This window comes from Sphaeramia orbicularis, chromosome 5 (assembly GCF_902148855.1).
Source record: "Sphaeramia orbicularis chromosome 5, fSphaOr1.1, whole genome shotgun sequence".
Lineage (NCBI taxonomy): Eukaryota > Metazoa > Chordata > Actinopteri > Kurtiformes > Apogonidae > Sphaeramia > Sphaeramia orbicularis.
In genome coordinates, this window is record NC_043961.1 from 2,375,107 (window position 1) to 2,390,704 (window position 15,598).

At 37.5% G+C, this 15,598-nt stretch overlaps 1 protein-coding gene across 1 annotated transcript in view; it reads left to right on the forward strand.

Moving 5' to 3' along the window:
- The first annotated feature begins 13,186 nt into the window (after nucleotides 1–13,186).
- Nucleotides 13,187–15,598, forward strand: part of LOC115420194 (protein Wnt-4a) — a 77,569-nt gene continuing 75,157 nt past the window's right edge. The window contains exon 1 of the mRNA XM_030135450.1: nucleotides 13,187–13,266. Within this exon, the coding sequence (XP_029991310.1) occupies nucleotides 13,190–13,266 (77 nt within the window). The 5' untranslated portion in view covers nucleotides 13,187–13,189. The remainder of the gene's footprint in view (nucleotides 13,267–15,598) is intronic.

The following is a 15,598-nucleotide window of genomic DNA, read 5'->3' on the forward strand; positions in this document are numbered from 1 at the left end:
TATACAAGAGAACAGCTGGAGAACAACTGTCCACTGGAGTGACCACTATGCATGAAAGGGTTAAACTGTGAAAAATAATTTGAAGTTTTTTAAAACGAAGTGCACAGTGTGCCTAAAATGTGCACCCGGATACCGGAGGGTTAAAGGAAGATCTGCATTAGATATGAGTCATATGTGACCTGTGAGAGAAAACGTGATTATAAAAAAGTAAAAAATGAAGTGAGACTGTGACAGTGTGGGTCCAATCACAGTTCAATTTAATAAATCAAGGAAATTATGCCAATATTTTAACCATATTTATAGTTTTGTTTTTGTTTTGTTTTCATTTTTTTCATATCAAATACTGAACTAAGTGCTTTTAAATCAACAGTTTGGCGTCAGAGTCACAATATTCAACAAAATCATTGTGTTCGCAGCCAGAAAGACCATTTTGGAAACAACAGGATACAGATTTATATACGTAATTACCTTCTCACTGAATCGATCACTTTTGCCCAAACGCTGTTGGCTTCGGCCGATCAAATCATTCCATTAACTTAATAAAAAGAATCAAATTTGGGTAAATGAGGTGGATGTAAAAGCTATTCTCCCATTATTTATTTTTTATTAAGTAGAACAAGTAAGTTTATTGTTTGGACGGGTCTTACGTAACGTGTCCCGTTTCTAGTTTCACTTCATTTCACTTTGCTTTGGCTGCGTCTCCTTCATGTTGTGGCTTGTGACATTGCAGGATCTTGGTGGAATTTCAGGGTTTTGGCAGAATTTGTTGAGTTAGAGTTGAAAAATAATATTAATTTCTTAAATTCATAGTGTGTTTTGGGAAGGTTAAATACAGAATAAATAGAAAAACGTATTTATATTATAGGTGCAGCTTCTATGGCAAAACTATTCTCTAATATTTGCAACTGATGCCACAGAAACTACATAATGTTATCAGTTCTATTGTTATATTTGTGTTCTAAATCACTTTTTTTTTTTTTACATTTACTTCTAGCAAACACCCTTAGAAAATAACATGCAGAATGTGTACACTGAACATTGACTTTACACCCTTTTGCTCACACATTTTTCAGTTCTTGGTCGGTACAATAACAAATAATATCAGTAAAATTCAATCAAATACAAAGTCCAATAGACAAATACACATAAATGCATGATGATTAAATATGATTGTAAATACTAAATGGGAGCAAAATCCTGCAGTTTTTAGATTAATTTTGTCTCTATTTCTTTCTTTCCTCTTTTAAAACTAGAATGTGTGGTTTTACCTTAAAATCACGTGTTTAAGGTTTGTAAGTTGTTGGGGTTTTTTTTTTTTTTTTTTTCATAAATTACTAGAAATTTCAGGTGAACCCATTTGAATTCCAGGCGACCCCACGTGGGGTTCTGACCCCAAGGTTGAAAAACACAAACCTATAATAATATCAACGCCAAACTTTTATTTTTGTGTTAGAGTGAAAAAAGCAAAATTACATAATGAAAATGTTTCCACCTACAAACTATCCTTTAAAAAAATGTAAATATCATGAACTACCTGAAATTTATTTTGAGAAATAAATGTATTTTTAACAACATTACTGTTTACTTACTTACTTACTTCCCTTAGTTACTACGTACTTCAGTTTCAGCTTCAGTTTGTCATGTCTTTTATGGTTTATGATCGTCTCTGTCAACTCACCATATATTTTTTATTCATAAGTTGTTGTTTTTTTTTCATCACTTACTATAAATTTCAGGCAACCACATTTGAATCCAGGCGACCTCACATGGGGTTCTGACCCCAAGGCTGAAAAACACAAACCTATCATAATGTCAACACCAAACTTTTATTTTTGTGTTAGAGTGAAAAAAGCAAAATTTCAATCTACAAACTATCTTTTAAAAAATATGAATATCATGAACTACCTGAAATTAATGAGAAATAAATGTATTTTTAACAACATTATATGTTACTTACTTCCCTTAGTTACTACGTACTTCACTGTCAGCTTCAGTTTGTCATGTCTTTTATGGATTGTGATCGTCTGAGTCAACTCATCATATATTTCTTATTAGTAAGTTGTTTTTTTTTATCACATACTAAAAAATTTCAGGCATCCACATTTGAATCCAGGCAACCCTGCGTGGTGGCATTGGCAACAGCTTCTCTGTGGTTATTTTATTGTTGTATGAGACTATGAAATACAGAAATGACATTGTTGCTAGTGTCAGTACATCCCCAAAACTTCTTTTTTGTTTTTTTTATTAATTACTATAAATTTCAGGCGACCCCATTTGAATTCCAGGCGACCCTACGTGGCGTCCCGACCCCCAGGTTGAAAACCACTGTCCTAAATGCTTGTGTGTTGTTGATGCTCAGCTGATCATCGATGAGCTGCTTTACTCACTTCCTCCCTCTGTTGGCCGATTGGTGGCAGAGCCTGTGATGTGACCTTTAGGCAACGACCTGGATGGACTCGGGGATGGCGTTCGCTTCAGGGTCGGACGCTGACGGTGGTGCCCCCACCCTCCTCCCCAGGTGCCATCCGTCTCACTGTAAAGGCCTCAGACGTACGTTTGGTGGAAGCTGACAGGCCCTGAATGTACAGGGGTTGGACAAAATAATGGAAACACCTTAAAAAACTAGAAGCACTCGGAGAGCGCAGACCTCCGCCAAGGCTGATCAGTGGCCCCCCCCCGTGGGCCCACCCACCCCCGATCACCACCAAAATGTAATCATTTCTTCCTTATCCCATTTCCAACAAACCCTGAAATTTCATCCAAATCTGTCCATAACTTTTTGAGTTATGTTGCACACTAACGGACAGACAAACAAAAAAACAAACAAACAAACAAACCCTGGCAAAAACATAACCTCCTTGGTGGAGGTAATCAACAAAATATAATTCAATATGGTGTAGGTCCGCCTTTTGCGGCAATTACAGCCTCAATTCTCTGAGGTATTGATTCATACAACTTGTGAATTGTTTCCAAAGGAATTTTCAGCCATTCTTCAGTTAGAATACCCTCCAACTCTTTTAGAGACGATGGTGGTGGAAATCCACGTCTTACTTGAATCTCTAAAACTGACCATAAATGCTCAATAATGTTGAGGTCTGGGGACTGTGCCGGCCATACGAGATGCTCAACTTCATTAGAATGTTCCTCATGCCATTCTTTAACAGTTCTAGCTGTATGGATTGGGGCATTATCATCTTGAGGTGAAGGTGTTTCCATTATTTTGTCCAACCCCTGTAGGTCAGCAGGTTCCCACAGCAGCTCCGCTCTGCCGTCCAGAAGCTGCGGCTTTGGCGGCGGTGTTGTGCCGAATTCTACTCCCTGCCGAAAAGTGCATCGTGCAGCAGCTGCCGAAAACTGCTCCCCCTTCCCAAGTCAGCCATACACTCTCAAAAACAGAGGTACGAGATCAGAACATTTACGTACCGGTAAGTACATTTTTTCAGAACGTTCTCTCAAAAGTACAGTATTGGTCTGTAGGAGGCCAGAATGTTACCTGCAGACGATGAAAAAGGCTCCAAAGTTCTGTCCAGTCCAAATGTGTACTCTAAGGAACCCTGCTGCAGTAAAACCTGTGTGTAGACCATGAGAATAGGCTCTAGACTAGAACTGAACAGTAGGACCAATTAGAGTTCAAACATTAGGCTGAGCACATTATTTATTATATATCATACTGTAATTACTCTATATTATATTTAATAATAATTTGTGTTTTAATTTAATAGCCCAGTTAGCTCAATGATAATAGCCTAATAGTTTATTTCTCTTTTTAGAACCTCTGATTATTGACATAATCTGTGTTTGATCCAGTTTTCATTCACACCTCATGGTCTTGATGTCGTTGTTTGCTTATGCCGTTTTTTTTTTTTTTTTTCTCAGTTAGGCCACCGGTTCAAACTTTAAACATCATGGCATTATCAACTATACGAGAGTTTTCTTTCTATGTAAAGTACTTAAGGTACAAAAACGGACCATTTCCAAAGGGGACAGAAATATCTCTCCAAAAAGGACACCCCCAGAGACAAGCATTTGGACCCTTTAAGTATAAGCTGGTACCAAAAACTGCATCCCCAGCTGCAGGCGATGTAGTTTTTGGCAGTATCTGTTTATAGTACCTCCACCAGGAGGTACTGTGAGCACTTGGCTTTGTGTGTTTGCATGCATGTTTGTTTGTTTGTTTGTTTGTTTGTTACCAAGATAACTCAAAAAGTTATGGATGGATTTTCACGAAATTTTCAGTTGATGTTGATACTGGCACAAGAGAGAGATGATTAAATTTTGGTGGTGATCGGGGGGGGTCCTGTTTTGTCGGAGGTCTGCGCTTTTCTTGTTTGTTTGTTTGTTTGTTTGTTAGCATCTTTAGTGTAAAACTCTTCCACCCATCTTTCCCAAATCTTCCCCACAGATAGGCCTAGGCCCTGGGACCAACCCATTCAATTTTGGTCCCAGTAGGCCAAAGTTCAAGGTCACAGCAAGGTCACAACATCTACAATTTTCCATCTGTCATCATTGAGTAATTTTCCAAAATTCATCCAAAATTCAAAACGACTCCGATTCTCCTCCAGTTGGATCCACCTGTAGCTTAGAACAATCTCTTGTATCTGGAACTAAATTGTCCACATCCACTGTGGGATGTGGACTCTGTGGACATTTACACTGAACAATGTTAAATTACCTATAAAAATTTATTACCATGTTTGACCGCAATTTTTCTGCTGTATGGAACAACCTGGAAACTGTTGAATTTAAACAGAAATAGTCCATCCACACATGCACACCGTTGGAGGTGCTTGGCAGAGGTTTGAGTTCTCTGAACACTTGTTATTGTTGTATATTTTGTGTGTTGTGTGTCTCAGATTTAACTTTATAAAGTTGTATGTACCTTACAGTTGGCACATTCTTTAATATTAAACGGACAAAAAAACAGAACTGCATTATCGTCCTCTTCGTGGCTGACTTTGGAAGGGCGAGCAGTTTTCGGCACAGCAGCATGTTCCCACAGCAGCTGCGCTCTGCCGTCCAGAAGCTGCGGCTTTGTCGGAGGAACCTGCAGACTTTCCGCTCAGATGAGAAGAAAACCTGCGAGCCTCTGGTCAGATACTGTTTTCACTGTTTCGCTGTATTTTGCGGCTCAGATTCCACTTCTTTTCCCAGCACTGAACTCATTTACTTTGGCCGCTGCTGCTAAATCTCCCCTCGGGGATCAATACACGTTTATCTTATCTTATCCACATTCTGATACATGACTTACTCAATTCTTGTGTGTGTGTGTGTTTCTGGTTTCCAGGACCTACAGTGCACACAGCCGGTGGCGTGGCTGCAGCGTCCCGTCCCAGCAGGGTGTATTCTTAGCTCCCCAAAACCCAATAAGTGAAATGAGATTACTACACACACACAAACACACACTAAGCTAAACCTCAACCACCGCTGCCACCACCCACACACACACACACACACACACACAAACACACCTACACACACACACACAGGCCTCAGACATGGCCCATGTGTGAAGTGTCTGCAGTGTGTGTGTTTTTTTACTGGCGTTTCCACATCTGCACTCAAACCAGCCCACTGTATGTGCTCAGCATCCCCACCGTTTAACACAAAGTTTCCCTCTTTTATCACTTCATTATCTTAAATGCTGGAAAATCCCATCTTTATCCCGCTCCGTCTGACACTCACAAATAAATTCTGGATGGTTTTCCTTCCAGATCGTCTTTGAAAATACAGTTTGTTTACACAGAGCCAAGTACTCCAACCCCAGACGACATGTTTGCCATTAGAATAAAGGGTTCAACAGAATTATTCACAACCAGGGAACGTTTTCAGCTCCAACCCTGAAAGTGAAGTGAATAAATCAGCTTAAAATCAATAATTTTTATTTTTCCTCAAATTGCGCATAAAAAATTTACTGAATGGAAAAACGACAATTTCACCAAAATGTTTGATTGTTGATTAAAAGTTTTTGCACTGGCAAGAGATGGTTTTTCAGGCAAAACTGCAATGGAAAGACCTTTTCTGCAGCTACTGTCACGTGAAAAAAATTAAAATGGACATTGACGGACATTACAAGAAGTGAAGAAGAAGAATAAAAAAAAAAATGTTGCAGTATGTGTGGACACACTAGGAAACCCAGTCATTTCTTAATTTTGTACAAGATAGAGGGGTAATATATAATAATAATGAATATATCTGTAAATTAACACCATATTTACATTCGTCGCCATGTTTATGGAATGACTTCTCGTGTCATCTCTCGATAATAAATAAACAAATCATCGCATTCGTGATTTCATGGAAAAACCGACTTTACGCACTTCTGTTTTTTGACATTTAGTAAATATCGGTAAAACTTTGCGCAGATGTCCAATGGAAAAGTCAGACGCTCAGCATCCCCACCGTTTAACACAAAGTTCCCTCTTTTATCACTTCATTATCTTAAATGCTGGAAATCCCATCTTTATCCCGCTCCGTCTGACACTTACAAATAAATTCTGGATGGTTTTCCTTCCAGATCGTCTTTGAAATACCAGTTTGTTTACACAGAGCCAAGTACTCCAACCCCAGACGACATGTTTCCCATTAGAATAAAGGCTGCGACAGAATTATTCACAACCAGGGAATGATTTCAGCTCCAACCCTGAAAGTGAAGTGAATACATCAGCTTAAATCAACCTTTTTTTTTTTTTTTAACTGACTTTTCCACAAACAAAACAAGCAGAAATCTGAATGACAAAAGACCAAACAGAGTAAAAAATAATGATCTTCTCTGTGACTTCATACCATCATACCATATCCTATCAAATTGTTCTATTATACACTTGAAACATACATATAATCACGGAAAAAAATTCTTAGACCACCCCTGGTTTTCTTCAATTTCTTGTTCATTTTAATTGCCTGGTCCAACCTCAAGGTCCATTTGTTTGGACAATATAATGAGCACAACAAAAATAGCTCATAGTAGTTTAATTTCAGAGCTGATATCTATCCATTTAACATGTTTTCTGGATAAAACCAAATAACTCAATATCTATGGCATTGTACTGACAAAACAGTGCTTTATCATTCCCTGTTTTCTTTTCTGTCTGTTTTAGTCACCATGATACACACAGGAATTAATACTTGATTGCATAACCATGTTTTGGATGACTTTCGATGGTCTAATAATTTTTCCTCGACGTACATATTTCGAGCGCTGGCCCCAAATTTTCAAAGGTCAGTTCTAAACAGTTGTGTGTTTCGATAGATTTAAGAAAATATGGGCATATGTTGTATTTGGCATCTTTGTTAAACACCCTATGAAATTTTACTGTTTGACTTTGTCAGAAATGTTTTAAAAATCAAATCAAAATCCAAATGTTATCACCTGAAGCTGAGATGTAACTTCAACATATATTAGAATAAGTATTATTATTATTATTATTATTATTATTAAAAGTTTATTTAGGCGGGACAGTGGACATTAATGAACCATTTACACATTCCATTTCAGTATACACATGTAAATATACCAGAGTTAGTGTCAGTGCTAATTTTCATCTGCAGTCCCCACTTAATAAATAAAAACAGTGATCTGTCCAGTTCAAAGCAGTTCAGTGGAATAAGTGCAGTACAGTAAGTGTAATGTATAAAACAGTCACAGACTGAACTGAGCCATGACTTGAAGGTTGTATTTTGACATTAACTGTCACTAGTCACTTTTCATTGACCCTCACAATTGGTGCAAATATAAACATGCGCATTAAAATTGCCATAATGGAAAAATGACAATTTTGCCAAAACTCTCCTTTTTTGATTATAAGTTTTTGTGCTTGGTAAGAGGTGGTTTTTCAGGTGTAGTGCAACTGGTTGTGTCACCCAAAACTGCAATGGACAGACCTTTTTCTGCAATTAGAGTCACGTGAATGTTTGAATTGCGTGTTTGTTGTTGTTTGTGTTAGCAAGATAACTCAAAAAGCTATGGACAGATTTTCCATGAAATTTTCAGGAACATGTTGATACTGGCACAAGGAACAACTGATTAAATTTTGATGGTGCTCGGGGGCCATCTGTTTTGGCAGAGGTCTGCGCTCTCCGATGCTTTTCTCGTTGGTAAATGTAAAGATTGTTTTGTAAATTTACTTTTTTTACACTAAAACAAAGACAAACTTTGTCTGTATGTGGCACCCTGAACTAAACTGATTTAACGTCCTAGAGTGTTAACAGTGGTGTAGTGGTCCCTGGAGAGAGGGTCTACACTCATTTTTGCCTTTTTATTATTTTTTTAAGCAGTCCAGAAACATCTTGTTTTAGAAACAGTGACATTTAAGACTACTGTATTTAGTTCACCCAAAAATCCATCCAGTATTTGCTCCCTTTTATAAATTTTCATGACTTGATCAGCAGCAGTTTGTAGGTTTTACTGAACACACAAGTATACTGTATGATGGAGGATTCAGTATGACGACAAAGGTAGGATAACATTAGCCTTTCATAGCGTTAGCCTTTCATAACATTAGCCTTTCATACCGTTAGCCTTCATAATGTTAGCCTTTCATACTGTTAGCCTTTCATAATGTTAGTCTTTCATAACATTAGCCTTTCAAACGTTAGCCTTTAATAATGATAGCCTTTTATAACGTTAGCCTTTCATAATGTTAGCCTTTTATAATGATAGCCTTTTATAACGTTAGCCCTTTTATAAAGTTAACCTTTCATAATGTTAGCCTTTCATAATGATAGCCTTTCATAACGTTAGCCTTTCATAATGTTAGCCTTTCATAATGATAGCCTTTCATAACATTAGCCTTTCATAATGATAGCCTTTCATAACATTAGCCTTTCAAAATGTTAGCCTTTCAAAATGTTAGCCTTTTATAATGATAGCCTTCTATAACGTTAGCTTTTCATAATGTTAGCCTTTCATAACGTTAGCCTTTCAAAATGTTAGCCTTTCAAATAACATTAGCCTTTCATAACATTAGCCTTTCATAACATTAGCCTATTGACACAGTTTAACTATTGGGACAAAACCTCTTCTCTAAATGTGCAGTCATGTGTCCAGTTGTTTAAAACAGTGACTCATTCTGAAACCACCTTAAAACTGACCTCAGAATTCTGTCTTCCATCAAAGCAGGTTCTCTCCATATGTGTCACTCACTTGTAAGACGTTTTATTCTGCCTTTTCCGTTCACATTTCCAATAATCGCGCATCTTTCAAAGAAATGTGCATTGACCTGTCAATCAGCTGGGGTGGCACTGACACCTGAGGAAGTGTCCAATCAGGTTCCAGAGGAGGACAGAGCCAGTTAGCAATATTTTCCTGGCATGACCCGCCCTACTCTGCCTCTGATTGGCTCATCAGTCCTCATGCCTAAAGTTAACCAATCTAATCAGTGAAGGCAGCGAGTACTAGCCAATTAGAGGCAGAGGAGGGCGGGTCAAGGCTGGGCAGTTTGGCTGCAGATATTTTATATATAGATACTAGTGAATGGTGCGAATCAGGGGGATTTAGGAGTGGGTATACGCAATACTGACTGAAAAATAAGTAGGTATACTTCCTATACTGCCATCTACCCTGGACTACACCACTGATTGATCACATTGATCAACAACAAATGTATTGTTTCAGTTTTTGGAGCTGATTTAGGATAATTTTGGTGCTGAATCCAAAAATCACATTCATTTTGCTCAATCAGATCAACTTTCTGAACTATGCTACATATTGGCTTTTGAACATTTTGCTTACATTTATGGGCATTTTCACATCATATGATACAAAATTCTTTCATATTTCTTGCAATAAACGAGTATGAAGATTTTACTTTTGCCAATTTATGATTAATGTTTTTTTTTTAATATTACAGGTGAATGAAATGGCTTCGACTTAGAAGATCTTGCAAAAATAAGCCTGACGTATTCTGCTACATCTGCGGTGAATACACCATTGTACCTAACAGGAATCCTGTTAGAAAATGATTTTTTTTCTCTTAAAACTTATTTGGGTGAGAAGTATATTAAAAATCAACTGATAAAGTCACAAAAATGTAATCAATTTTGTGAGAGATCAAATTTTTCAAAATCAAATTAGCAAAAAAACCTGACCTGATTGAAAAAACCAGATGTCATTTTTGGATTTAGCGGTGCAAAATGGTCCTGATTCAGTTGAGAAAACCTAGACAACTTGCAAAAAACATTTTTTTGTAACCCAGTGTGATATCGTCAATGTAGTTTTTGTATTTCACAAATTCATCCCATGGGTCTAGATTGGACCCTTTGGCGGCTGGTTTTTGTCCATGAGCCACATGTTTGACCCCTGTGTTCTAAAACCTCCACAGTCTGTATCTGCTGGGTCCATGATGTTGAATGTGTTTGATGTGTGTGATGTCTCAAACAGAAATACTCCTGCATGGTTTGTGCATCTTTTTATACACCTTTCCCATAATTCAGCCTGACATATCTGGTATATTGGAAACTCTGGGACCCTCATCGGTGTTACAAATAAAGTCCTGTGCACTGTAAAAAATGACTGTAGAATTAACACCAAAAAGTTGTAAAATTGCAACATAAAAAAAACCTGTAAGTGACAATAGAAGAATAGAATAGAATAGAACTTATTGTCATTGTACATTGTACAACGAAATTAAAAGTGCGATTCCTAAAAGGTACCAATCCCTGACATAAAAAAACACACATACACAATCACACTTGCATAATAAATAGATAAAGAAAGTAAAAACACACAGACACGATCACACTACCGTAAAATAGATTAAAAAAAAAAAATAATAAAAGAAAATCAAATAAAACACACAGACAGTCACATCCTATTGCACTATCTTTTAGCAGCATCAGTGCATTAACTGCAGTGGGGTAGAAGCTATTTTTCAGTCTGTTTGTTCTGGCTTTAATGCTTCTATACCGTCTTCCTGATGGACAGCAGCTCAAACAGGCAGTGACCCGGATGAAAGTGCGTCCTTGATAATGTCAATGCAAAGTTGTTTATTTGAAAAGATTTTGTGTTAACGATTAAATCAAATATAGCTGCAGTTTTTACAGGAAGAGTATGTGAACAAAAGCAGATTTGGATGTAGAAATGATGGATTTCTATTGTTTTTAGAAAATAAAACTGTAAATTGAAAAACAATGTGGGCCGTTTAAACTGCAAAGACCATAATGTTGAAGTAACAGCATATTTACTTGTATTATTATTTTAAAAAGTTATTATAAAAAAGCTAACATTTACAATTTAACATTATAAACTTGTAAATGAATGGGTTGGTAGAGTTGGCAGAGCGGCTCGTCCAATAACCAAGGGTTGGTGGTTCCAGTCCTGGCTCTGACTGTCCATATGTCCATGGCCTGGTGGTTTGGAAAGAGCTGTGGACACCATGAAAGTGGAGAAATGAGCTGAAGAAGTGCAGAACATTTCCCATTTAAACCCAATGTTAAATCTACATATTTAAAATGCTAAATCTACATGGTTAAACTGTCAATCTACATATTTATATATATTATATTTATAATGTCGTATGTCTTATGTATGTGATGTATGTGCTTGCATTGTCTCTTATCTTCTTTCGAAGATTTGTGTTGGGCGCATGCGCACGCAGCGACCGGCAGTGAGCGAAAGCTTGCTTCAAAACAAATCTACCCACGGGTACAAATCACAAGTCACCTTATATTTAAAATGTTAAATCTACATGTTTAAACAGTTAAATCTACATGTTACTCTGTAAATATGCCACAGCTGTTTGTGTTTTGTACAGTATTATTCTGTAACCACAGCTGCAGTTGTTTTTGTTTTGTTTTGTTTTGTTTTGTCGTAAAAAACAACAGGATTTTTTTTTTTTTTTTTTTTTTTTACAGTGTGATTTTTTTTTTCAGTGATCATTTATAATGGTGGATCCCTGCTCTGTAAATAATATCAATCTATTTCCCTGATTTCGAAACTATCAGGAAACGTTATATCCATAATAATTAAGTATCATCTTGCACTGGTGGCTCGCGCACCTTTCCTCCATCCAGGACCAGGTGAGTCATCTGTGGAGGAGGAGTCTGAGGTAAAAGCAGGAGGCCAGCATGGCTGCCTCTCTTATTATCCTCCTACAATGTTTGCATCAATCAATAGTGTGTAGTTGACATTTGTCATATTAGTAGGATTTGCTGCTTTTTCAAATGCGCACGTTTTGCAGCCAAGCTTAAATAGTCTGTTGACCGCAGAATATTGGTGGAGTGTGTGACAGGGAGAGTGAGGAGCTGCCAAGAAGTGCGTGCGGTTTGAGGAGTGCGCGTGCGTGTAGTGGAAGTGTGTGCGCATGTGTGTGAAAGAGTGTGTTTCTGTGTGTTGGACAGGGGCGGAGGGTGGCTGGGGGGGGGGGGGCATTAGTGAATGGCTGTGCTATTGCATCCTCCCAGGGGACCTCTAAAAACACACACCACAGTCCTGTTACGCACACACACCACCTTAAACCCGCCTCCTCCATCCCCTAAAAACTCCCATCTCGTTGCCATACCTCTAGATCCTCGCGCCGCCCCTCAGCTAAAGCCTGCGCGCACACTCTCTCTCCGGCAGACGCGCCGACAGAGCGGTGGAGTGGAGGAGCGGAGCCGAGCCGTGCGTATTTACGCCCGCATGTGAGGCGGTGGAGAGCCCGGCTGACAGGACAGAGGAGACAGGACAGGGGACCGGACCCGGGACCCGGCGGCCAGGCAAGCGGCCCAGAAACCCCCAGAACAGGAGGAAGAACCGGCGCGTTCATCTGGCCTTTACTGGACTGGCTCTCCACGCGCTCTGCGCACAAGGAAAACAAACAAGAAGAAGGCTCCGATTGAGTTTGGACCGTATTTTTAGCATCCTTCTTTTCCTCCCCTCTCCCCGTCCCCCTTCCCTTTTTGGCTGTGGAGTGGAGGAGAGAGAGAGAGACAGAGAGAGAGAGAGAGGGGGAGGGAGGGGAGACCCGGGCGGACGGACCGTGAAGCTGCGCCCCAGCCACCCCGGCCCCGGTGGATGTCCACTGGATGCGGGATGATGGATTAACTGCCTCCTCCGGGACCTCCGCCGCTGCTTCTTTCTGACTTCCCCAGCCCCCCCCCCATCCCACCCCAATCCCAACCCTAACCCCACACCCCCCCCACCCACCACCACCCTTGTCCTCCTCCGGATTACTTCAGCTCTCACAGACCCTCTCCTGGACTCCCTCTCGAGATGTCCAAGGAATATGTTTTGCGGTGCGTCCTGATGCTCTGCTTTGCGCTCCTCTCGGCCAACGCGAGTAACTGGCTGTAAGTTGGACTCCACTTTTCTAAACTTTTTTTTTTTTTTTTTTTAATATGTAATTTTATTTGTGGATTTTCAATAGCATCACACGGATGCATCATACAGTCTGTGCATTTCTAGTGTCTTTTTGAACACAAGTCCCCGCCCCCCCCCAACTTTAATATAAACATAATAAATATATCTACCAAAATGAACAGGAGGCATAGAGCATTCATACAAAGTCTACATGTGAAAACGTAGCAAAAGCTAAAATAATACATAAATAAAATTGAAGAGATAAAAAAATATACATATATTAAAAAAAAAAGACAGAAATAAATCTGTACTATACCTACAGTTCTCCAGGTGATGAGTGGTGATTTGGTGTTACAGTCCTGGTATATTGCCATTCTATAAGTTGGTGTGAATTTTAGAAAAGGCTGCCACACTGTAAAAATGACTGGTAGAGTTAACACCAAAAAGTTGTAAAATTACAACATAAAAAAACTGTAAGTGACAATACAATGCAAAGTTTTTATTTGAAAAGATTTTTGTGTTAACGATTGAATCAAATATAGCTGTAGTTTTTACAGGAAGAGTATGTGACCAAAAGCAGATTTGTATGTAGAAATGATGGATTTCTATTGTTTTTAGAAAATAAACTGTAAATTGAAAAACAATGTGGTGCCGTTTAAACTGCAAAGACCATAATGCTGAAATAACGGCATATTGATTTTTATACATGTGTAAAAGTTATAAAAAAGTAAAATTTAACAATGTACCATTTTAAATTTGTAATGAATGGGTTGGTAGAGTTGGTAGAGCGGCTCGTCCAATAACCAAAGGGTTGTTGGTTCCAATCCTGGCTCTAACTGTCCATATGTCCAAGTGTCCATGGAAGACACTGAACCCTAAACTGGTCCCAGTTGGACCTGGTGGATTTGGAAAGAGCTGTGGACACCATGAAGGAGGAGAAAATGAGCTAAAGAAGTGCAGAACATTTACCATTTAAATCCACTATTCAATCTACATGTTTAAACTGTTCAATCTACACGTTTAAACTGTTAAATCTACAGGTTTAAACTGTTAAATCTACAGGTTTAAACTGTTAAATCTACAGGTTTAAACTGTTAAATCTACATGTTTAAACTGTTAAATCTACATGTTAATCTGTTCAATCTACATGTTTAAACTGTTAAATCTACATGTTTAAACTTAAATCTACATGTTTAAACTGTTAAATCTACGTGTTTAAACTGTTAAATCTACATGTTTAAACTGTTAAATCTACGTGTTTAAACTGTTAAATCTACACGTTTAAACTGTTAAATCTACACGTTTAAAATGTTAAATCTACAGGTTTAACTGTTAAATCTACATGTTAAACTGTTAAATCTACATGTTTAAACTGTTAAATCTACACATTTAAACTGTTAAATCTACATGTTTAAACTGTTAAATCTACATGTTTAAACTGTTAAATCTACATGTTTAAACTGTTCAATCTACAGGTTTAAACTGTTAAATCTACATGTTTAAACTGTTCAATCTACACGTTTAAACTGTTAAATCTACAGGTTTAAACTGTTAAATCTACAGGTTTAAACTGTTAAATCTACAGGTTTAAACTGTTAAATCTACATGTTTAAACTGTTAAATCTACATGTTAATCTGTTCAATCTACATGTTTAAACTGTTAAATTCTACATGTTTAAACTTAATCTACATGTTTAAACTGTTAAATCTACGTGTTTTAAAACTGTTAAATCTACATGTTTAACTGTTAAATCTACGTGTTTAAACTGTTAAATCTACACGTTTAAACTGTTAAATCTACACATTTAAACTGTTAAATCTACACGTTTAAAATGTTAAATCTACATGTTTAAACTGTTAAATCTACATGTTTAACTGTTAAATCTACATGTTTAAACTGTTAAATTACACTGTTAAAATGTTAAATCTACAAGGTTTAAACTGTTAAATCTACATGTTTAAACTGTTAATCTACATGTTTAAACTGTAAATCTACACATTTAAACTGTTAAATCTACCAGGTGTAAACTGTTAAATCTACATGTTTAAACTGTTAAATCTACATGTTTAAACTGTTTCATATCTACATGTTTAAACTGTTAACTCTACATGTTTAAACTGTTCAATCTACAGGTTTAAACTGTTAAATCTACATGTTTAAACTGTTAAATCTACACGTTTAAAATGTTAAATCTACAGGTTTAAACTGTTAAATCTACATGTTTAAACTGTAAATCTACACATTTAAACTGTTAAATCTACATGTTTCAACTGTTAAATCTACAGGTTTAAACTGTTAACTCTACATGTTTAAAACTGTTA